At 49.1% G+C, this 22,325-nt stretch overlaps 8 protein-coding genes across 8 annotated transcripts; 2 read left to right on the top strand and 6 right to left on the bottom strand.

Annotated features, from left to right (window-relative positions):
• Nucleotides 1-423: 423 nt before the first annotated feature.
• On the bottom strand, nucleotides 424-4,864 carry FHL1 (Fhl1p; the record flags this gene model as incomplete). Its single annotated transcript, XM_076681953.1, has 3 exons — nucleotides 4,692-4,864; nucleotides 3,842-4,631; nucleotides 424-3,793 (listed from the first exon to the last, which is right to left on the bottom strand). The coding sequence occupies exons 2-3, from the start codon at nucleotides 4,507-4,509 to the stop codon at nucleotides 424-426; spliced, it is 4,038 nt and encodes a 1,345-aa protein (XP_076543910.1). The 5' UTR covers nucleotides 4,510-4,631; nucleotides 4,692-4,864.
• Nucleotides 4,865-5,274: 410 nt separating this feature from the next.
• Nucleotides 5,275-6,345, bottom strand: ISR1 (putative protein kinase ISR1; the record flags this gene model as incomplete). Its single annotated transcript, XM_076681952.1, has 1 exon — nucleotides 5,275-6,345. One exon carries the CDS (start codon nucleotides 6,343-6,345, stop codon nucleotides 5,275-5,277), a length of 1,071 nt encoding a protein of 356 aa, XP_076543909.1.
• A 1,987-nt stretch (nucleotides 6,346-8,332) lies between these two features.
• Nucleotides 8,333-8,702, top strand: PBI2 (protease B inhibitor 2; the record flags this gene model as incomplete). The annotated part of the gene is made up of 4 exons (XM_076681951.1): nucleotides 8,333-8,353; nucleotides 8,400-8,440; nucleotides 8,490-8,558; nucleotides 8,606-8,702. 4 exons carry the CDS (start codon nucleotides 8,333-8,335, stop codon nucleotides 8,700-8,702), a joined length of 228 nt encoding a protein of 75 aa, XP_076543908.1.
• A 325-nt stretch (nucleotides 8,703-9,027) lies between these two features.
• MMS4 (Mms4p) lies at nucleotides 9,028-11,214 on the bottom strand (the record flags this gene model as incomplete). Its single annotated transcript, XM_076681950.1, has 1 exon — nucleotides 9,028-11,214. One exon carries the CDS (start codon nucleotides 11,212-11,214, stop codon nucleotides 9,028-9,030), a length of 2,187 nt encoding a protein of 728 aa, XP_076543907.1.
• Nucleotides 11,215-11,408: 194 nt separating this feature from the next.
• Nucleotides 11,409-12,473, top strand: TRVA0_001S06502 (uncharacterized protein; the record flags this gene model as incomplete). Its single annotated transcript, XM_076681949.1, has 1 exon — nucleotides 11,409-12,473. The coding sequence occupies one exon, from the start codon at nucleotides 11,409-11,411 to the stop codon at nucleotides 12,471-12,473; it is 1,065 nt and encodes a 354-aa protein (XP_076543906.1).
• A 52-nt stretch (nucleotides 12,474-12,525) lies between these two features.
• On the bottom strand, nucleotides 12,526-15,708 carry SEC8 (exocyst subunit SEC8; the record flags this gene model as incomplete). The annotated part of the gene is made up of 2 exons (XM_076681948.1): nucleotides 12,526-15,554; nucleotides 15,606-15,708. 2 exons carry the CDS (start codon nucleotides 15,706-15,708, stop codon nucleotides 12,526-12,528), a joined length of 3,132 nt encoding a protein of 1,043 aa, XP_076543905.1.
• A 190-nt stretch (nucleotides 15,709-15,898) lies between these two features.
• On the bottom strand, nucleotides 15,899-20,340 carry VPS15 (ubiquitin-binding serine/threonine protein kinase VPS15; the record flags this gene model as incomplete). The annotated part of the gene is made up of 2 exons (XM_076681947.1): nucleotides 15,899-20,079; nucleotides 20,124-20,340. 2 exons carry the CDS (start codon nucleotides 20,338-20,340, stop codon nucleotides 15,899-15,901), a joined length of 4,398 nt encoding a protein of 1,465 aa, XP_076543904.1.
• A 433-nt stretch (nucleotides 20,341-20,773) lies between these two features.
• Nucleotides 20,774-22,103, bottom strand: SMK1 (mitogen-activated protein kinase SMK1; the record flags this gene model as incomplete). The annotated part of the gene is made up of 3 exons (XM_076681946.1): nucleotides 20,774-21,369; nucleotides 21,426-21,807; nucleotides 21,864-22,103. The coding sequence occupies 3 exons, from the start codon at nucleotides 22,101-22,103 to the stop codon at nucleotides 20,774-20,776; spliced, it is 1,218 nt and encodes a 405-aa protein (XP_076543903.1).
• Nucleotides 22,104-22,325: the final 222 nt, after the last annotated feature.

Raw genomic sequence — 22,325 nt, 5'->3', positions numbered from 1 at the left:
GTTTGTAACAGTGTACCCGGTAACGAAAACTTTGTAACGTTGTACCCGAGGGGGTCTGGGGGCTGGCCCCCAGCTACGGGAGCTCGAGGGCTGGCCCTCGATAGTCTTTGGAAATGGAAAAAGTAGGTATTACATACTGTGAATAGCTTGGCATATTAAGGCAAGGAAGTATGCCGTATGGCATATAGGGTTGGATGACAAGCACAACCGCGCCAAATGTTGCTGATCCTAGTACAGCCAATACTAGCTCTGATAGCACCAGCACAAATTCCAACACAAGCTCTAATAGCGACACCGAAGTCAGTGTCGACTTGACTTTGCTGCTCAATTTCTTTTCTCTGCTACTGCAAAGTAACTAACACTAATTGCATCAATAAAAACGTATCATAAATATCATTACAAATAATTACATTCTAAGTCTCATCACATTGTTTTGCTCACTTTTGTTTGTGTCGTATCAATTGACTCGTCATCGTTAGGTCGCTTAGTCCCCTGGCTGTCACTGGCAAATGTACCATTATTGTGTGGCTGCTCTCCTTGTTGCTGTTGCCTTCTCATTGCCCGCAGCTTGTCTAGCTGCACCTGGAGCTGTTCCAATGCCTGCTTAATCTTTGGCGAAGGATTCTGGATCTTCTTGGCCTTTTCCAGCATCGCCTCTAGGGCCTCGGGAGACTGAGTGAGCCGTGATGCCACATTGCCAGAAGAACTTGCGGCAGCAGGCGCAGGGGATGACTCCACTGGGGCCGCCGGAGCCGCAGAAGCGGCAGGAACCTCAGGAACCGGAGGAGATGCTTGAGGAGCTTGGCTTGGCGAGGCACTCTGCGACATGGGAGGACTCGAAGTGGAGGCCGGAGCAGGCGCTGTGGCAGCTGGAGCTTGAGTTGCCACTACCTCAGAAGTTGATCCGTTACTACTGGTCGTAGCCGGTGGTGGAGTGGCCTGCTTTGCGGCAGTAGTGCCCTTGCTCTTCTTGATCTTTTCCAGTGTATTTTTCAGCAATTGGGCCAGCTGAGCAGGATTTTTGCCATTAAGCATCTCCTGAATAGCTTGGGCTCCACCACCACTGTTACGCGCAGCCTGAGCAATGGCATATGCCAGAGCCTGAGTAACAGCACTCGAATTAGCACTACCAACAACCTCTTGGATCTTTTGTCGCAGAACTGAAAGCGACTTAAGCGCTTCCGGGGACAAGTTCAGTCCTGGAACCTGGTTAGCGGTGCTAGATGAAGCAGCTGTAGTCATTGGAGCGGCTGTAGAAGCAGCCGGGGGCGAGGTATGAACACTAGTCGGCGGGGCCGGTGCTGGTGCTGGCGCTGGAGGCCGGGGCTGGACAACGTTCCCTGGAGCTGCTGCTCTTTGCACCTCAGAGATAGCTGGCTTAGCAGTTTGTGGCTGGGCTGTTCGGACTGTCGTCTGACCAGGTCGAAGCGATGGCTGCGTCTCAGGCGAATTATTAACAGCGCGGACTGATGCCCGGGTAGCAAATGCCGCAGAAGAATTAGGCGTCTTGTCATACCCAGCACTGGAGGACGGTGGTACAACAGCTGGCAATGTTGGAGAAGTCTTCCGCTCACTTTCGGAGCTCAAAGAGCTACCTGGAGCGGGCAACTTTGCCTTTTGCAATTCGCTGGAAACATCTGGCCGTGTGGCGGTCTGGCCTCCACCGCTAGATATAACTCCTCTGGCTGGGGCCGACTGCTTTTCGCCAGTCGCACTTGACCCTGTCTTCCTAGTGTAGTCCTCATTGCTATAGCTAGGATTGTACAGCCGCGTGCTTCCCTCCTTGCTTCTGTTGATTTCGATTTCCCGCGCTAGCTCAGCAATAGTCTTCTTAGGCGAGTCAACCTTGGAAGCGACCGGAGCCCTGGTCAAGTGCTGGCGGTGGATCTCTGGAGCCCTGTTAACCTTGTTCATAGAAGATGATGGCGTCGGAGGCGGTGGAACAGTCTGTGATCTCGAAATTCCTTCCACTGACTGCAAGTATGACTGTCCTAATGGAGGTGATAGCGAAGATAGCGGCTGTTGATTTCTCAGTGTAGGAGACTGAGATTGAGCTTTACCCATACCACCAGTATAGTGGGATTGAGGAGGTTGCGTAGGCTTCGTCATAATACCAGATGATGTCGTCTGCCCAGGAGGCATAAGGCTCTTTGATGGAGCAGTTGTAGGAGTCGTCGTGCTTTTAACATCGCTAATGGCTGTGCTGGATGCAGGAGGAGAAGCAGACTTTTTCGTCAAGTTCTTGCGCGCAGGCGGTTTAACCATAATATCTGGCTGCAAATGGGGGTAACTTTGGGGTTGTGGATGCCGCTGTAAATGGCCAGGCAAGCCGCCAGCTTGCTGTTGCTGAGATTTCGGCTCTTGTTTATACTGCAACGAACCACTTGTACCACTTGGCGTGCCCCCTTGAGCGTCAGAGGTGATAGTCGCAGCAGAAATTGGCGGGGACGTCTGTCGCAATGGCTGTTGCGATTTGGCTTCACTTGATGGTTGACTTGGTACCATCACTGAAGCCGGGGGAGAAGAAGCCGCAGGCTTCGTAGTAGCAGCACTAGCACTAGTATTAACAGCATTAACTGTTGCCGGCTGTGATGGCGGAGTGCTGGATCTTATAGTCTGGTTAGTAGAAATATTAGAATTAGTAGTCGCTGGAGAATTGTTCGTAGATATCGTCGCAGGAGGAGTACTGGGGGTGTTGGCTTTACTGGTCGTCGCATTGGGGTCATTAATAGCCGTGGCATTCGGAGGAGGAGATAGAGATAAAGTCGCTGACGGTGATGCCCTACTGCTCGACTCAGGTAGCATCTCTGGTTCATTGGGCGGAGAAGCACTACCCAATTTCCCAGTAACACTTTTAGATCTACTCTTAGAAGGCGGCACCGGCGGAATGGGAGAGATTGGATTGCTCAGATTACCATTCTTCATGGCATTCTTCAAGAACTGCTGCTCCCGTAGAGCTTTGGACTCAGCACGGGCCTGGGCCAGCAGAGCCGCCTGTTGTTTGGTACGCTCTATTGCCTGGGCCTGCAGTTGGGCCCGATAGGCGGCATTGTCCTTGGCATGCTGCTGTGCTAGCTGTTGTTGCTGCTGGGCGCGAGCCTGCGCTGCAGCTTTATTCTTTGCATTCTGAGCAGCCCGCTGCTTCTGACGCTCCTTCTCCAAAAAGTACTCCTCGTCAATGCCCCAGAGCCAACCTTTCCCTTCTTTGGAAACTTTCTTAAACGCCTTGTTCGACGATAAATTGTGCCGAACTGAGTTCTGCCATCCATGTGGGCAGTACTTGTAGTACGGAAAAAGGTCCTGGATTGCTTTGTAGATATCCGACAGGGTAAGCGCGTTGTCGGGCGACTTTTCGCGCAAAGCCGTGGCGATCAAGTACGAATAGGAATGCTGGGGCTTTTCGCGATACTCTTCTGGGATCTCCTCGGGCCTGTACTCCCGCTTAGGCTGTTTCTTCTGCGGCGGAGGAGCCGCCACCACAGTCTTTTCCGCGGGGGGCTTAGGAGATGGTGCGCTACTAGGTGGCTCGAGGGCCTTTACATCCGCTGATAGAGACGCCAATTCCGGGTCAATCTCCGACTTTATAGTAACGCTCTTGGTAATTGGGGTCATAGGAATTTCAGGAGTGGCTCTATTCGACTTGGTGCTCTCAACCTTCGGTTTCGAAGCCTGCGCAGTAGTAGAAACAGTAGTACTAGTAGTACTAGTAGTAGCAGGGGCACGCCGCGACGATTCGTTCTGCGACCGAGGAAGCACAAAGGTGAACGATATCTGCCCAATCTGTATACGAGCTCTAAATCATTTGTTAGCATCTCTAAAACCACAAAGAGTGAAAACTTACCCATCCGTTAAAGGTACCGTAGAATTGGCTTCGACAAACACATCGCCTACAAACGCACCGTTTCGCCCTAATACCGACAATTCAAACCGCTGAGTTCCGAAATTGTAAAATATCTTTGCGTGTCTTCGTGAAATCGCCTTGGCCGGACCGAGATGGACATCAACCATCCCCGGGCCGTTCTCTGCCCTTCGACCCAGCATCACTTGCAACGTCTGGACGTAGAACGTAAACGTATCAAAGTCCAGTCTTGCATATGCCGACACCCGTGACTCGTCATCCGTCGAATCGCCGTCGTTATTATTGTTGGCGCTATTGTCGTTGATCCCGGCCCCACTAACGGAACTATGCCTCGAGTTGGCGTTACTGCTCGTATTGCTAGTCGTAGCGTTCGTAGAATTCGCAGCAAACGTCAGCGGGAAGTTCTGGTGGTCTATCGTCGGCGAGGGCCCACGACTGCGCACCGGTTTGCGAATCTCCGTCTCGGCGCTATCGACCTTGGCTTTACTGGTCGATGGAGTCATGAGCAATCCGGCATCGGAGGCATCCACTTCCTCATACAGTGAGTTCAATATCCGGTCCGTTTCGCGGTCGTTCTCTGTGTAATCTGACGCTGGCACTGACGTCTCCCTGCCGAAGAACTCCGACGAGCCAGGAGACACCGTGCTCATTGTGTAAATTTTGCCCTTCCTCTCTAATCGCGGGAAAATTGACTATTTCCAGCTGATTGCTAGTTCAGATCGCGGCGGGTAATTACAAGAGGGTGGCTTTGTAACCCAGTCATGAAATATTCCTAGGCGTGGAGTTAATAAAAAAAAATAGATATCGCAAAGACAAATTATGCACAACGTACAAACAGGGCGTTCAGCTGGTCAAAAACACGCGTTTGGTTCTTGTCTGGATGCAGATGGTCTCCGCCAAACCCCACGCGGCTCCAGAAACTAACTAGACACAAGCCTCAGGTGGTACTGTGCCTCACAGAAGAGAAAACCTTGTCGCTATCGGACGTCAAGGTCTCGTTTCGCTATTAAATCAGGCGCCGCTAAGTGAAAAGTGTGGCTTCGTGCGTACTGGCGGAGACGTGACGGGGCGTTGGGAGCATTACGTAACAGATTACCTAATATCACTTACTTTAGTCCGGCGACACCCCTCCGCGGAGCGGAGCTCAAGGGGGGTTTGGGGGGACTGGTCCCCCATGAACACTCCACTTCTTCAATTGACTTGGGGGCCAGCCCCCAAACCCCCGTGGCTCCGCTTCGCGGAGGGGTCTTGTAATGATCAAATAACCTCCGCGTAGCGGTGCCCCAGGGGGGGTTTGGGGGGACTGGTCCCCCCAATGGGAGGGAGAGTATTCGAGGGCCAGCCCTCGAGCTCCCGTAGATGGGGGGCCAGCCCCCCAAACCCCCGGCGTAGTAGCAAATAAATAATATTAACGTCTAGTTTCGTGATCGTCGTTGCTGGATCGTAGATGCAAAGTCGGTGAGCGCGGGAAGGATGACCTGGAGCGGCTCACGCTTGATGAGGAAGAGCCCGAGCAGATGCTGGATGTCTCTTATGCGTGTCATTTCTTCATCAGAACAGTACGTTAGCACCGCGCCCTTGCGCGCCCAGATGAGCTTCTGCGCAATGTTCTTCGTCGCCGCAGAGTACGGCTCGCTGCCGGAGGCAGCGTGGAACAGCACGAGGCCGAGAGAGAATAAATCGCTGGCAAAGGTCGGCCGGTTTGCCTTGTCTGATAGCAGTTCTGGCGCCGAGTATTGGATTGAGAATGCAGATTCCTGCTTGAGCCCCGGCGTGTCGTCGTCGTAGACGTACCGCTTGGCGCTTTGAGAGTAGCGGATTCTCCGCGCGGAAGAGAAGTCGCCAATGAACGGATTGAGCATTGAGTCGAGGAAGATGTTGTCGCTTTTGATGTCGCCATGCACGACGCCCTTCTGCTGTAGGAACCGCAGCCCGTGGCACAGCTGGATCGCCCAGCTCACCCACAACCGCTTGCCTGTGTACACATCGTGGCTATTATAGACGGACGGCGTCGACTGGATGAACGACTTGACTGTCTTGGGGTAGTAATTGAGCACCAGCCCGAGTTCCGAGCCGTCTACGGTGATAATGCCGTGAAACACGGCGATTCCAGGGGCAGACGTGCCTGGGTTGGCAAATACATACGAAAGAATTCTTGCTTCGCGCTTGATGACATCCCGCACGTTCTTGCGTGAAGGTAGCTTAACAGCTAGCACTCCTCCACGCTCATTCTGAGCCTCCTGCACCGTGCAGAAGGACCCTCTTCCTACTACTCGCCCGGTCACTGTCACCTTGTACGGGTACTGCAAAAGGCCACCGCTATTACTATTGGCAGCAGAAACTCCATCGGGAGTAGCTGTCCCGGATGACTTGTAAGTTGGATGCTGGACATGCGACTGAAACCGCTGGAGCGGGGGCCGGGCACTTGTTCTTATGCTGGTACTGCTCTTGCTGAGGCTTAGCTTAGGCCTAGAGTTTGTTGACATGGTCTGTCCCCAAGCGCATGAATCGCGATGTCCTTAGCGAGCGCTCAAGCTTAACGCTAAATTCCACGTAGCGTCTCAAATCTGATGAGGATCTTGGAATCGTCCAGATGCAAAATCCTTTAGGGGTGACTATCTTTTGCGATGCTAAAGGTCCTTGTCGATGCGAAATGTCTAGTTTCGTCCTTCACGATCTTCGAAATAGCCTTTCAACAATGGATATCAGCTCAACGGCCCTTATTAACTCAGTCGTAGGGCTACTGAAATGATGCGGAACAGTAGTATCGAGAAATAATAAGCATTTACGGCGATAAGTCAATCGATCTCCTGCAATCCGTCTCGCGTCGTTAGTATTTTTCAAGGCGTTTGATTATCCCTCTCTGGCGGATGATTATCCCTCTGGGTATATGGGGTAGACCTTGCAAAATAATATAAAAACAAAATAACAGGCCTGTACCGCTATATTTACCCCCCAAAGTGTGTATACTAAAGATCGATGGTCGTACTACGAGTGTATACTTTACCAAATCTGTGTATAATTGGAAATGGACTTAGGGTGCAATAAAAGGGAAAAAATGTATTAACAGATGCGCTAACCTTTAGTGGGGTGGGCTACAGTATATCGAATATCATTGAGAATAATTTTTTTTTTTTCCTTCCTTCCATCACGCTCCCTCAAATTTCAGCATTACACCTGTTGTTAGCCTCTAGCTTTGTGTTTGCTATCTATATATCTTTTAGATATAGTATCACTAGGGGATATTTCTACAGTACTAAGAAATAAACTACTACAATAAAGCTCTTTAACGTGGTGATTCGTGGATGATGATGAATCAAAAGCCTGTCTGAGTAAAAACGGTTCAAAACCTAATCTCGGATGTGTGCCCCAACTCTTTTGCAGCACAGACCCCATTCCTCCCCCATTCTGTGAAGAGCCTATCCCCTATTTGTAAATCTTTTTTCACACGAGCCCTTCTAGACGAGCCTTTTCCTTTTTTCCAATGCCTTTACATGGGCTTCATATTGGAACGCACCGATTCGGTTACGAACACCCAACCATTTTTTTTTCGATTCCTGCCGATCTCAAGCAATGGGAGAAGGTGGTCCCTTCACAATGCATTTAATAAAAATCCAAATATTACTCCGTGACGCCTTCCACCCATTGGCTGCATCTTTCCATTCGCAGTCATGTCCCCTCTTCTCCTCTCCTTTCCTTCCCCCCCCCTGTTCTTTGCCCTCGGTTCGATTTTCTCTCCCCCCTCCCCTATTCCCCTCTCGGGTATTTTTAGAACTATTCCATGTACTCTCCATACTCTCAGATCGAAATACGCACTACGGTATATGTAGTGTGCTATAAACTATTTAAACTACATTGCACTACTGCACCTTGAAGATGTAGACTAATGGCCAATTACTCAATGCACTTGGACGAGATAAGAAGAATCTGCCAATCTTATCGATCCATCACGTGATAAGCCCCACAAAAATATGAACATTGACCTCATGCCTCTTTCGGACACGTACCTGCCTGTAATTAAAAAAACCCTCTGACCAAACGAGGGCTTTATTCTTTAGTCTCCTAAACTCACCCCTCTTTTCGAATTGATGAAAGACGCTTGTTTGTGATAGCCACAGCTGCCCAAATGACGGGGGACAGGAATGTCTCTGGGGTAGCGTGCGGCTGACTCACTGACGTCACTCCATGACCTCATCATCACCACAGCCAATCACGCTATACCAGACGTACGGCGATGCCATTGCTACAAAGGGCTATATTACGCGGGTATACACCTAATTAACTAGTCTCCTAGCTGTATTGCGATTAACTGTATTGACATGGGGCATATATAGGTAATCAAGTTGTCAAGTTAACTACGTTTTGCTACGGCGTTATCGATCGCCACCTGCGCGGCAAAAGTCGCCACCGATAACACCTCCATACATAAAGCCGTACTTTGTAACTCGTACAACTCAACCAATTCACTCCACCATGTCTTTCACCAACTATATTGTAGGTTATCACGGTCAATTGGGCAGTCACGGGTCTAACGGCATAGGTTAAATTCAAAGATGACGTCTCAGATATCGACTACAAGAAGTATGTGGTGTGGAGAAGGCACAAAGGTCACGCGCTAACAGTTGTATAGGGTTCTCAATGACGTGAAGTCCGCCGGCGGCTCCATCGTCCATGAGCACACCTTGTTCAAGGGATTTACGTAAGTTTCCTACCCAAAAGGAGAAAATAGCTAACAGTATACTGCAGTGCGAAGCTCCCAGATGACAGGGTCACTTCTCTTTCCTTGCACGAGCACCCGCACATTGACCACGTCGAGAAGGACCAGGAGGTTAAAATCCAGTAGTCCGCTGACTTTATATCATATATATCTATATCTTTAAACTCAATTGATTTATCCTTCACAATTAACTTGGGGGCCAGCCCCCAAACCCCCGTGGCTCCGCTTCGCGGAGGGATCTCGTAATGATCAAATAACCTCCGCGTAGCGGTGCCCCAGGGGGGGTTTGGGGGACTGGTCCCCCCATAAATGCCTACTGCCTCAATTGACTTGGGGGCCAGCCCCCAAACCCCCGTAGCTCCGCTTCGCGGAGGGAGTAGAGCACTCCGCGAAGCGGAGCTACGGGGTCTGGGGCTGGCCCCAGGAAAGAGAAAAGGGGAAGAATAAATAATTATATGGATACGAATTCGTTGGGGTCCTTAGAGTGGAAGATGGAGCGGATTTGTTCGGCAAGGGAACGGCCAATGGCTCGCCCCGTGTCACCCTTTCTGATCCCTACCAGGGCATCAATGCCTTGCCGAGTTAAGCTGGCTCGTAGCTCTTTAATACCCGTATAGCGGCTACTAATTGCCTGCGCAACACCTGGGGTGACATACTTTATCTGCTCAAGGCTCTTGATAAATGTGTCCTTGGCATCCGCTCCCGATCGAATCGTTCCAATCTCAACATTCTCGTTAGTTAGTAGCTTAGTCCTCTTATACGGAGCAGCACCAATGTCGTGGGTCAAATCCACAATGAGGTCAGAGCTCTCCAGAAAGTTAGCAGTGTGCAGCACGCGGAAGCACAATTCCACTTCCATTCGAGTGAGCGCCATCTCAATTTCTTTGGTATCAATTTCATTAGTTGAACTTGTCCTAGTAGCCCTTTGGGATGACGGTGGTGCTGCTGAGGTGGATTTGGAGTTCATCAACTGCCGTACTCGCGCTGCGACTTCTCTATTTTTTTCGTTCGCCGCTTTTCGAAGTACCTGCTGCAGGCCCTGAATAACATAAATAATACGCTTTCCCTCAAAATGCTCCTGGACCTTTTCTAGATGCTTGTCAAAGATATTGAGGTCCAATAGCTTGACGAAATTGCTGGCTTCCACAAACACAATCCCTTGGTTTTCTTCGTGAATCTCCATATCGCATGGCACGTAGATATCTTCCTCATGGTTGTACCTCGAAGTGACTTTGCGTTGGTACCTGATTAGATCAACATACTCCACGTCATCACAATCCCATGTCAAGATCTCCGTGCCGAACTCGCCAAGGGCTTCTTTCACTTTGAACCCAATGGACGAATCATGAAAAGCACCAGTAACGTTGAGAATAATCTCGGCAGTGCTATCGGTACGGCCCCGTTTTGCCCGGTTGGCAGCCTCCAACGCCTTGCGCTTCAATTTATTTTCCAGTGCCTGCCCTTTCTCCTTCGCCTTCTCTTCCCTGGTCTTGCGAGGAACTGCACTCTTAGTCTTCCGCGCAATCATAGGCGACGCCGGTTTTGGTGACAGTATCTCCGATCCAGTATTTAACGAAAGCGTTCGTCCAATAGATGATTGGGTATTAGGGACTATGCCAATGGACTGGCTTGAAGAGAATGGCCCATGGAGTCTTCGAGGCGTCTGGCTGGAGGACGATATACAATTGACTAGCTGCTGTTGCGTGCTAGCTTCTCCTCCGCAGAAGAATATTTGGTCTATTTCGTTATCAAGCTCATCGGAGGAGAGTCCAAACTTGGATGATCTCGGCTTAGCAAACTTTGATGATTTCGGTTTAGGCGTGGCAAGAACGCGCTTACTCTTAACCTCTTGGGGTGCTGTACAAGCGACGTCACTTTCACCCCCAATCTCGGCCTCTTTGCTAGGTAAGCTACTATCAATGATAACGACCTCACTATCAGTGGTATTGCCATTATTTGGGATTGTAGGAGTCTCTCTCTCGTCAGGTTCGCTAGTTGAAGACGTGGGGATCGCTTGGTCCGCCCCATTCTTATCGAACTCAAAGGAAGAAGCTGGCCGAGCAGCGTCTATTGAATCCTTTGGCGCATTGTTCGGCTCATCATCTGACTGGTCGTCCGGGGAGGTTGGAATGTCCATGTTGTCGTCCGTTACAAACGGATCAGTATTCACATGCTTAGTCCTTTGGCTGCTCTCGGACTCATCGGTCAGTACTATAACTTCGCTTTCTTTGTATTCCAAAGGGCTTATGTTCAGTGGATCTGAATCTAAGCCAAATAGTCTCGCCGCAATTCTAGGTGTAGCTACATTAGGCGCGGATTTAGATTTGAATGCCCTGCTTGGCTCATCCTCCTTCTTACGCAGAATCGTGGACGGGATAGAAAAATCCGATGGTATGCTGCTAGTCACTACAGGCGGAGATGAAGGGATAGTCACCTTTTTCTCAATAATGACTTCGTCATCACTGGTATGACTTTCGCTCTCGATAACCACAATCTCATTACTCATTCGCGAGAGTCTTTCGATGCCGTAAAGAACGCGTGCGCGTAAAACACGCGTAAATTGAATTTTTGCAGTCGGAGATCCGAATATGCCCCACTGTCTCACTACCTCTGAGCCGCACGACAGCTCTCCTGTCATTAGGCCGTTCAATTAGTCCCGCATTACCATTGCCAAGTCGGTTAAATAGCTATAATTGGCATGTACCCCGGATTAACAAAGGCACTTTGACAGCCTGGTGCTTAAAGGCCGTTCGGCCTTAATATATAAACCCATAGTCCCCCCCTTAAACCCCTTGTCCTTTCTTCCTCATTTCCCGTGTATACGATTTTAATATGGGCTCAATTTTGGATAGGAGACAATTACTGGAGAAGCTTGAAGTTATAAGCCGAACCATCATCCAAGAACCAGACATAGCCCATTATGGGATCCCCGTAGATGGCCCAACTTTGGCATCGAAGTCGCTGCAGTCCGTGCGCGATGGGCTCATGTCTGGACGACTTAAAGTCGAAAATTTTGTCGAGACTTATCCGCCTTATACTTTGGGCTACGATCCTCGTACCTGGTGGGCAGGATTCCAAAATGGTCTCAATTCCGATACTGACATGTCCATTTTAAAGAAAAAATTCAGTAATCTTCCACACAAACGAATGGTGAACAAGATAAATGCAATTATTGACTCCAAAAATGACCTCGAAAAAATGCAGCATGAAATTGTCAGCGTCCTTTTGGACTACCAATTGCAATTTTACGTCATACCTCAAATCCAATTGACCAATTCCTATCTCCTTTTTGGCACAATTCACCTTCCTCATTACTTGCAGATCCTGGCCAACCTAGTCTCGCGATACAACAAAATTTACCAACCAAACGAAGCCATTTTACCCGTTGATTTCATTTTCTCTGGAATCAAAACACTCTATTTCGGATCATGGCTGGATTTTTCAGAATCTCGACACGCTTCTTCCGGGCTGCAAAATGCGATAGTGTCGTTTTCCCAAGCCTACGAGTTGATCGAAGATTTATCTCATTATGACGCAGAATTCCATTTCCCTGCCGATGATTTCTCTCAGCCAATGATTACCACATATTGGGATAACCTGAAATCCCATCGTGACCTACCATCCTCATCGACTTACGTGCTTAAACAATTCGACAATTTCCAACTGCATCCAACAATGTATCAGCCGCTACTTACCTCAGCCATTAACCTCAATAACAGCTTTGCTAATCCGAAAGCATTTTTCTACATGAAGAAGTTCTTTAGGGTTCTCAGCACCCTTAAGCAGCCAATGCCTAAAATCAACAACAGCATTCACAAAAATTTGAATGATTACGACACGTTCCAATGCTACAGCCCGTCCAAAAATGCACCATCACCAAGTCATATTGAAGTATAAAAAAAGATTATGAAACCCGTGGCTCAGCAAATTTTATATTGATAACAAAATTCTAGTTAGTAGTGTTGCTATAGTATAGCTGATGGAGAGTATTCATGTGCTCGTTAAGAGTATTCTTAGCCTGTAAAACTGCCTCTTTTCGATTCGACTGCTCATATTTGCGAATTGTCTCGTTATGCATCAGCCGTAGCATAATCTTAGCTGCTTCATAGTCCATCTTGATGTTGCCATTTCTGATGCCCTCCAAAAACACAGTGGCTCCGTGTCGGAAGTGCGCATAGAAGCCAGAGACGAGCGAGAAATCAACTTGCTGTGGATCATTAACAATAGACTTCAGGACCTGCTGAAGTACCCTGATGTTGCACGTCATCTTGGACAGGCCACTGATGTTCATATATGTCAAACTGTCAGCGCCATATATCATAGCCGCGTTGACAAGTTTGGAGAGACCGAAGAAAATAAACTGAGAATCGCTGCTCAGTAGATTTTCTGTCATATATTCATCGCCCATGACAAGTTCAGTGTCAAGAATACCAATATTAGTCTCTCGCTCTTCCGCGTCAATCTCAGTGAAGTAGTCCCCTTCAGTCATGGTCTTGTCGACATGATAAATTACTCGGCAACGGATATCACATCGCAGCGTTATCAAAGTGACATTGGCGAGTTTCTCAATGTCCTTGACGGCGGCGTCAAATTCCTCTAGCGATTTTCCGGACAGTATGAGCGTCTCACTGGCTTTTTCAGATACCTCAGCTGTGACAGTCCGGTTTAACTCAAGCAGAGTCCACCGCTTCTTGAGTCGAGTATCAAGATTCACATTACCAGAATCTGAGTCGGAGCTATTGTCAGTGGCACGCCTAATCTCCCTCAGTTTGATAATGACCCATCGTAGACTCGTGGCCAACAGCGCAAGCGACTTGTAGTTGCCCACATCCAATAAATCACCCTCGGTAAGAGCATTGTTCCCGGCCTTGCTGTGGCGCATGTCGAGATATAACTTCGTTTCTTCTTCCAGCAGTTTGTCAACGTTATGGCCACGAGGAGAGTACAGCATCCCTGCGTCTAGTTTACCAACCCCCTTGTCGTCAAACGCAAGGGCTGCCGCGATTCGCTTAGGCTTCGCACTGGATGATGTCTCTTCTTTTTCCTGGTGGACAACAAAGCCGTCAAACTGGTCCTTCATGGCTCGATAAAACCAGCGAATTAACGAAATAATCAGCGTCGCGTACTTCTCACGGTATAGATACCCGGTATTAAGCAAGCGACATGCCTTTCTAACAAGTTCAATAAACGAAGTTGACCCCTTAAGAACAGGCTTCTTCGAAACTCTGGCCCACTGCAAGTCAATCTGGACGGGTGCAGGCCCCGACAACAACCTGTAGAAAGAGAGATTCAGCGTATCCTCAAGCTGAGGCAAAAAGACGTTAGTCAGGAAATCCTCAATGAAGTTATCGACCTGCTGAACCTCCTTGCCATTTGAAGGAAACACGGCTTTTGATTTTTGTAGGAACATTACTGTTGGGTCAAGCAACACCCGAATGTTGAACACGTTTGGCGAAACCAAAAGCTCGTGCGAAGAAGGTAGGTCCGTAGGGGCGTACGGGTTCAGCAGCTTTTCATTGTTCGCGGTATAGGTGGCATTGGAGACTAATCCCGGGACAGACTGTTCGAGAGTAGATTGGAAAGCATGGTATTCCGACTGGAACGCTTCTCTGCTGTAATCGACATCGCTGAACTTGAAAACCTGCTTTTTCTTGTCTCGCGTACGCTTTGCAGTGGGCGGCACCTTCATCATGTCTACCGTCTGCAGTGAGTGAGCCGAACTTTGGCTCTTATCTGCGATATAACTGTACAACAGCGACCGAATTTCAGACTGGACGATTGTAAACACTCCAGAGAAATCATAATCGAGAAGATCAATGTTCTGAGCTGTGCCCCGCTGGCGCGAAATGCGACTGACGACCTCGTAAATGACCCGGTGTCCTTGCAACACAGCAATAAGTTTTGAATACAGCGTCCAGGCCAGGTCCTTGAGTATTGAAAGGCGAATATCGTGGCCAGATTGGTTCTCAAAGTCGGTCAGAGCGCTGCGCTGGGCTTTGGTCTCCTGTAATTCGCGCACACTCTGTGGGTAGCGCTGGCTGACTTCGGAAATGGTCTTATCGACGATCTTGTGCAGCTCTATCGGCAGCCGCTGATGAATTAATTCAAACGCACCCGGAAGCCGGTTCAGATTAGACAATGTTTCAATGATGAGCCTGATATAGAAGAATGTGTCTGCCTCCACATTCTGTTTTGTTTCTTCGTTCAGCGGCTCGCTACTGTCCAGCTGTGCAATGAATTCATCCAACAACACCGATCCGGAATACGAACTAGACTTTTCCGACAGGTCAAAGTTGATCTTGTCTTCCAAGACCTTCTCGATGTTGGACATGTCGTCGCTTTCCTGTGTGAAAGAGCTCCACCGGTTCCGACAGTACGGAGACTTAAGGTACACGTGGTTGTGGAGCTCTTCAATGAGAATGCTAAACAAAGACGTCTCCTGAGAGATAAGATAAGATTTAAGCGATTGCAGTGCCGAAATATGCTTCAAATCCTCGTCTTCCGCCGTCCGCAACGCCTGCGAAAGAGTCTCATGTGCAGATATGAATTGCTTCTGCGAGATCTGCGACTCCAGCTTATCCGGAACCTGCTTCAATTCCTCTATGCGGTCCAGGATCTCAATCATCTGCTTGTATTTCAGCGAATTGGCCCGGAGGTCTTTTAGCGTGGGGCGCCGAGTGGCCAGGCCCTCCTTGGCCTTCGTCAACGCGTCCCGCGCATCACTGATCCCTTTCTGTGAATCTGAAATACTCTGGACGACACTTCTGTAAGAACCAAAAGAGCTGTTGAATCCCTGGTAGTTGGCGTCTACGTGGTGCTTCAGGGTATCTCGGAGCTCTTGCTTCACTCCCTCAAAGTCTTCGTAGTACCGCGCTTTACCAATGGAACTGTTATCCATAAGCGACAATGCCGCCTCCAGCGAATTGGAATTTTCAGTCACAAGCTCCTTCCACTTCCTGGTAACTTCGCGCATCACCTCTATCATCCCATCAGTACCCCTGTTCAATTCAATTTTGACGTTTCACTTACCATCGAGGTCCGGTGCAGTGGAAGTCGGCTGGATATTTGTTGACAGACGCCTGGTAATGTTCCCTTCATTGTGCCCGGGGACTCCGAGCAGAAAATTGCTCATTTTCTCAATTGCTTGCCTGCCTTAGGTCGTCGGAGTTGGTGGTGGGGTGTCGATTGTCGCGCGCACTTGTGACATCACGAACTTCCCATAACTTCGGCCTAGTACCGTTAGGTAGCAGATGCGTTGAAGTAGTTGTTACAAGAAATGATGTAAATATTAAAGAGTGTATTAAATAGAATAAATAATTTCGTCACATAGTCACCTTGATGTCGCCAGCTCTATCCACTGTGACGATCATTTCGTAAGGCCGTAGTAATATAGCCATGTCCATAATCGCTGCAGTGTGATTCTGGCCCAGGTCTAGCTGCTCTACTGCAATTACTGTAGTTCTGGGAAGTCTATCGACACGGCTAGACTTACCGGACTTACCGGTTGCTGCGGATGCTCGATGTTCGTTGACCACTCTCAGCCGCGGCTTCGGGTGGCTCACGTTGTAAACTGGCTTTGGGGAATCAAATCTAAGACCACTGATAATGGCAGAGGACTCCGGGTTGTTCAAGTCCCAGAATCGGACGATCCTGTCCTGTCCACCCGTAACGATATAGCCTCTCTTTCCTGACGAACTCTCGATTTCAAAGTCGGTTCCCACCTCGAGAGCCAGGATCTCGCCGCGGACATCAAGCGTCGTGAGCCTCGCAAGATCCGATTTCTCAATGCCATCAGGCAACTCTTTTTCGACCTCTTTCGCGGTATACATGGCAGCATCGAACTGCGCGCTCGAGTCGGCACGGTAGATTTCCTTGCACTCCATGGTCTCGATATCCCACACAGAGACTTCGGCAAACTTGGTACCTCCGGAAACGCACACCCACTTGCCGTTTGCCTTTGGATGAAGCTTAAGCTTGTAAATTGGAGACGGCTCGGGCAGAGTCCACGATTTAACTCGGATCTTGAACCTAAGGTCGTAGAGATCAAGAATACCGTACGAAGTTCCAAGCAAAAGCCAGTTCTTTTTTCGGTCAATGACCATACAGGTAGGCACACCATGGCTCTGGGGGTTTCGCATAGCGTCGGAAATAGCCATAGTTCTTAGATCTAGCGTGACAATGCGGCAGTTGCTGGTCGCAATACACAGATAGGATGCAGTATCGGTCTTGACGTGTTCGATAGCGACTGCGTATTCGCCGCCACCGCTCAGTTCAAATGAATAAAGCTCTTCAATTCCTTTGTACCGGGGACCCAGCGTTTCGGTCCGAGAGGTGGCCTCGACTCTTACTAGCTTGATAAACCCGTCCGAAGTACCACATGCCAGCGCATACGTGCTATCGATAAAGCAAAGAGACGCAATCTTTGCCCCAAGATTCATGGATTGTACGGACTTGTTGATAACATTAGTTTCGAGCCGCAGCGTATCCCATACGCGGAGCGACCCATCATCCGATGCGGTCACAAAAAAGAGATGGTCTGGAGATATCCTGACGCAGTTGATTGGTCCTGTGTGCTCTTCGAAATTAGACACCAGAATGCCCAGCGGCTTCCCTCGTCGACGTCTTTTGAGTGCCAAGTCATTCGCATCAAACTCGTCGCCACCACGCCTGAACGGTCTACACTGCGGGCCGAACTCCGGTAGCTCAAAGATGGCTACATTTTCTGTATAGACCGACTCAAGGAATTTCCAAATATAGGGGTCGTTACCCGTATAACTGGACAATGCTCTATAATCCTTTGGTTGGACATCCTCTTCTTGGTTGTTTTCCTGGCGCTGTCGAAACGGCTCTGCTCGTCCGAGGACACCGTATGCCTCTGTAGTTGTGGTCGCAGTGACTGGCTGTGCTCTAAACGTTGAACCAGCTGGAGAGACGGACATGACGCTCCTTGCGTCGTCGGCGTCATCTCGAATATCCAACAATCGCGTAGCCTCGGCAAATGAATTCTCACGGTTGAAGCTAGATGGCGACTCTGCGACACTGACTGAGTTTGGCTGTTGAATAGCGACAGGCTTCGTCGCGCTCTCGTCATTGGAGCCCTTCTTTGAACGCTCCTTGTTGATGAGAGGCCGCTTCTTCAGCGTACGGATAACGGAGCTATCGAAGAACACATTCCGGGGAAGGACACCAATTGATTGGACTTTAACACTGACCGAATATAATGACTGGTCTCGGTTGCCAGCCAGCCGGTGGTTCAGCCTTGCAACTCTATAAATATGTTCTTTAAATGCAATCAGCATCCACATATCCTCATTCTTAAGGCCAATTTCATTCAGACGGCTCAGCCACTGCTCATCCTCGGCTGACAAGTTACTAGTCGAACTGCTCTTTTGGTAGTACCTTGAGTTGAGCATCGAAGACCGTGAGTGACTAGTGCCGCCTTTCGGATCAATTCGCCAGAAAAGGGACTTTTGCGCCTTTGAAGCCCATGTTAATGCGCGTTCATAAATTGCTCGCGAAAGAGGGGGTTTGGCATTATTGATCAGATTTGCTTCCGTGAAGTCATTGACGTCACACTCCAGATACGGTCTTATAATTGGCAGCAGAATGCAGTAGACTTGGGCTGGAGACATCCACCTTGTTGCTGACGAGAGAAAAGTTATGGTGGAATTGCGTATCCAGGTGTTAGGATGAATAAAAAACTTTGCACAGACTTTGAGAAGGTCCCACGTACACGAAAGACGGATCATGCCCAGCTCAGAGAGGGTAGTAAAGGACTGCAGGACCTTCTCTACTACTAGCTCGACGGGATCTGCTAAAGTCTGTATCATAAGGGGAATAATATAGTGCTCGAGACTGACAACACCAACGAACGGCGCTAATCCGACAATTGAATCGAAAAGCTCGGCACGGAGATAGGGGTCGTTGTCGTTCAGGTAGGTAATCAAATGGCTGAGAATGACATCGTTTGTCTTCTGCTTCCCAAAGAACATGCACAAGGGTACAATGCCTCTAAGCATTGCTCGTCGCACATCTGCCTCCGGATCAGTTAACAGCACCGTAGCATGATCTTCGACTATCGAAGACAGAGTCTGCTTCAGCGTATCAAATGCCGCAGTGTCCTCCTGATAGAACCCGTTCTCAGTTTCGGGATCCTCGGCGTCGATCATCCCTGTGGACTTGAGCACTTGTCCCATATCCAGGAACCTTGAGGCGGTTTGTGCCAGCGAGGAGAGACAAAACGCATAAGCAGAACGGACAATTCCATGTGGGCTGTTGAGGAGCGGTTCAAGCCGCGGAAAGATGTAGTCTGGGAATATGCTTCCATTCACAGGAGTGATAGTGCCGACTAGATCCAAAAGATGGGCAAGATTCCGCACTGCAGCCACCTGAACGTTCTCGGACGGGTCATCCAGCATGGATACCAGATAGGGCAAGCACCTGTCTAGCTTCGCTTCGTCGTGGATTCTTTCGCCAAGAGCCAGCAGCAGCTCGCATGCTTTTATACGAGACGACGCATGCAGTGTGTTTCGAATGGAGGAGCATATCAGAGCTATAATCATGAGCGCATTGTCGTTGTCATTAGTAGAGAGTTTTCGTAAGTGAGGAATTCTATGTTGCTCGCCGGGGAGATCCAAGCACACCGGCAGCATATCGTGGTGGTCGTGTGGTTTCAGCGACTCCGGGGGTTCTACAAAGTCAAGCGACTTGGAGATGCTCGCATAATCGGCCCAAATTCTATCGATTCTAAAGTCAGATTCCTCTTGAATTGCTTCGTCTGACCCGTTTGGGTCCCGTGGTTTCATAGTCTCGTAAATGTACCGGTGCAGGAAGGTGTAGAAATACCGAGGGAACGCTCTATCTTTCCACTGCTCAAGGTATTCTGAGGCAGTAAGGCGCCTTGACGGCTCCAATTCGGTCATACTTGCCACGAGGCTGCGGATGGCCGGGTCATCAATGTCGTCCAGAGGTGGCGTATACTCTTCTTTACGGTACTTGAAGGTCTGGGCGAGTGTGAAAATAGGTGTTCCTTCTAAGTATAGCTCTGCAATGACACATCCAAGGGAAAACACATCCATTGCGTGAGTTAGCGCACCTTGTTTCGACTCTCCTGGGGCCAGGAACCTTTCTGGCGCCACATAGCAAGATCGTCTCTGCGAAGTATCGAAGTAGAAAGAGAACTGAGAAGGGTCATCCTCTGGTAGGAATACTGGCTTATACGGAGCAAAATCAGTCAGGTAGACCCAATTCCACGAGGTCACCAAAACGTTCTCCGACTTGATGTCACCATGAAATACCCCAGCTTTCTCACATTTAGCCAGCCCATGGAGCAATTGATACGTGATCCAGTTCTTCTCAATGTCTTCGAGGAACGGACGAGTGCTGATCCTATCGTAAAGGTTGGATCTGAAGTGTTGTCGCACCAAGTACCCTGCCCGCTCCGTCTCCACGATCCGTGAGTATATCACAGCATTTTCGTTTGTCAACAGTGCCCGGCGAATTTCTATTCAGTTAGTTGCAATTCGTGTCCAACTGGGTAGTACCTACGTTTGAGCTCTTTTGTCGTTTTGGAAAGCCGCAAATCAGGGGAGGGTTTGATGAACACCTTCACTACGACCAGTCCGTCCTCGTGAAGCCCTCTTAGCGTCTTCATGAACCGGGCGTTCCCTATTATTTTGTCATACTGTATATCGCCCAGTTCCGCCAAGTACGCATCAATGGCGACCGTGGGCGGTGTGGCCAATATCGACAACTGGCTGCCCATGGTCGTGACTGTGTGTAGTGTGGAGGTGAGAACGGAGGGATCGTCTTAGGTTCCCGCCCCAGCCGTACCCACCGCCACATATCATATGGCGATAACGATGACAGATGACCAGAGTAGAGAGAATAGATGTTGATAAATATAAAAAAATGTTTTCTTAGTTGCTAAATATGAGAGCTTTTATTAGAGGAGCAATTGAACCTATGCATCCGGCTAGTGCGATTATATTTACTAGCTTGCCCATATACCGCGTTGAAAGTATATAAGGTGGACAGATGACCAACGTAGAGTACCACAGTAGATTTCAATAAGTAAGATGTTTTCTTAGTTGCTATATTTATGGGAGGCATTATTGGAGGAGCAGTTCTGGCCCTATGAAACCGGCGAGTTCGATTATATCTATTTGCGCCTCTCGACAAACCACGTAGAATATGGGTTAATGATGCATTCGCCCCATTGAATCTCGCCGATACTTTCTAGCATGAGCAAAGTTATTGTTTCTCTTTAGCTCTCCAAGGCTAGTCCGCGGCTTGGAAGTTGCAATTTCGTCGTAGTTTTTCTGGCGAAGTACCGAATTGCCGTTACGCACTTCTCTGCGAAGGGTTTTGATTTCATCGTAGAGTGCCATCTCCAACTCCTTTGGGGAGAGATTCTCAAAGCTAAAGTCAAAAAGCTCATTGCAGCTGGGCTCCTCTTCAAGATTGTGAAAATCCGCCAAGAACGGGTGCTCCAGAGCTTGAACTGCCGTAGATCGCTCAGACCGGTCGTAGCGAAGAAGCCGAAGGATAAGGTCAATGGCTTCTTTTGGCGCTTTGGGGTAGAGTTCCGATATAGAAGTCTGCTTGGATTTGAAATGGCAGGTTGCGAACAAGTTCCACGCCTCTTCGTTAGCCATTGACAGGACGAGTTGCCGCGGAGGGAGGCCCAGCACTTTGACGATTTCCGATAGCTGAGAAAGGTGATCTGATCCTTTGAAGATGGGCTTCCTTCCAATCAATTCACACATGATACACCCAACCGACCACATATCAACTACGAAACCCCATTAGTATTATTCCAAGCGGGATAAAAACTAGTTTGGCACATACTCGCTCGCGTATAGTTTCGCGCGACAATAATGAGCTCGGGAGCCCTGTACCACCGCGTTGCAACATATTTGGTAATCTTTACTCGCCCTGATTCGTTATCGGAATGGACTCCTCTGGCAAGCCCAAAGTCGCATATCTTGAGCTGACCCAGAGAATTGACAAGAAGATTGCCGGGTTTGAGGTCTCGGTGGATAACGTTAGCCGAGTGGATATACTTGACTCCACAGAGCAATTGATAGGTAAAACTCTGGACATGTGCCATTGAGAGCTGGATGGGGCCCTGGATGACCTTCGTAAGATCATAGTCCATTAACTCTTGGTAGCAGTAGAGCCCGTCATATGGCTTGGTCGATATCATGTCCAAGTCCAGTAAAGATACAATCTGCCATTTACCAGTATTAAACCAATTCTTCCGCTAATCCCAGTGAGAGAACGTACATTTTTGTGCCCTCGAAAGTGGCGCATAAGCCTCAACTCCCTGAACGCACGCTTAACCAGGATCTCATTGCTGAATATCTTCATAACTTTCTTAATAGCGATAGGCCGCTGGTTGCCCGCCTCCACCGCTGAGCATACGATGCCGTACGTGCCCTTACCGAGCACCTTGATAGCGCTATACTTCTTGTCGATAGCAAACCCCGTGCTCTGGTAAAGGTTCCTCTTTGACAGCTCGGCCATGGTCAAAAAAAGGGCTTGTTGACTGTCTAGTCTTTAGTTGAACTCAAATACATAAACTGACGCCGCAGAACGTGCGGCGCAAATTACCGTTAGTAAAGAGCCGCGCCTTACCGGATCGGATCACGATGCGGAACGGCATACACCACCCGCAAAGATCCCTTCCTACCCCAGCTCCGTGGATACTTCCGGACGTGATAAAATTGTTATAACTGCGAAAGCGAC

Source organism: Trichomonascus vanleenenianus, assembly GCF_965637985.1.
Source record: "Trichomonascus vanleenenianus strain CLIB 3782 genome assembly, contig: TRVA0_001S, whole genome shotgun sequence".
Classification (NCBI taxonomy): Eukaryota; Fungi; Ascomycota; class Dipodascomycetes; order Dipodascales; family Trichomonascaceae; genus Blastobotrys; species Blastobotrys vanleenenianus.
The sequence above is the reverse complement of the archived record's forward strand: the minus strand, read 5'-3'. Positions and strand labels throughout refer to the sequence as shown.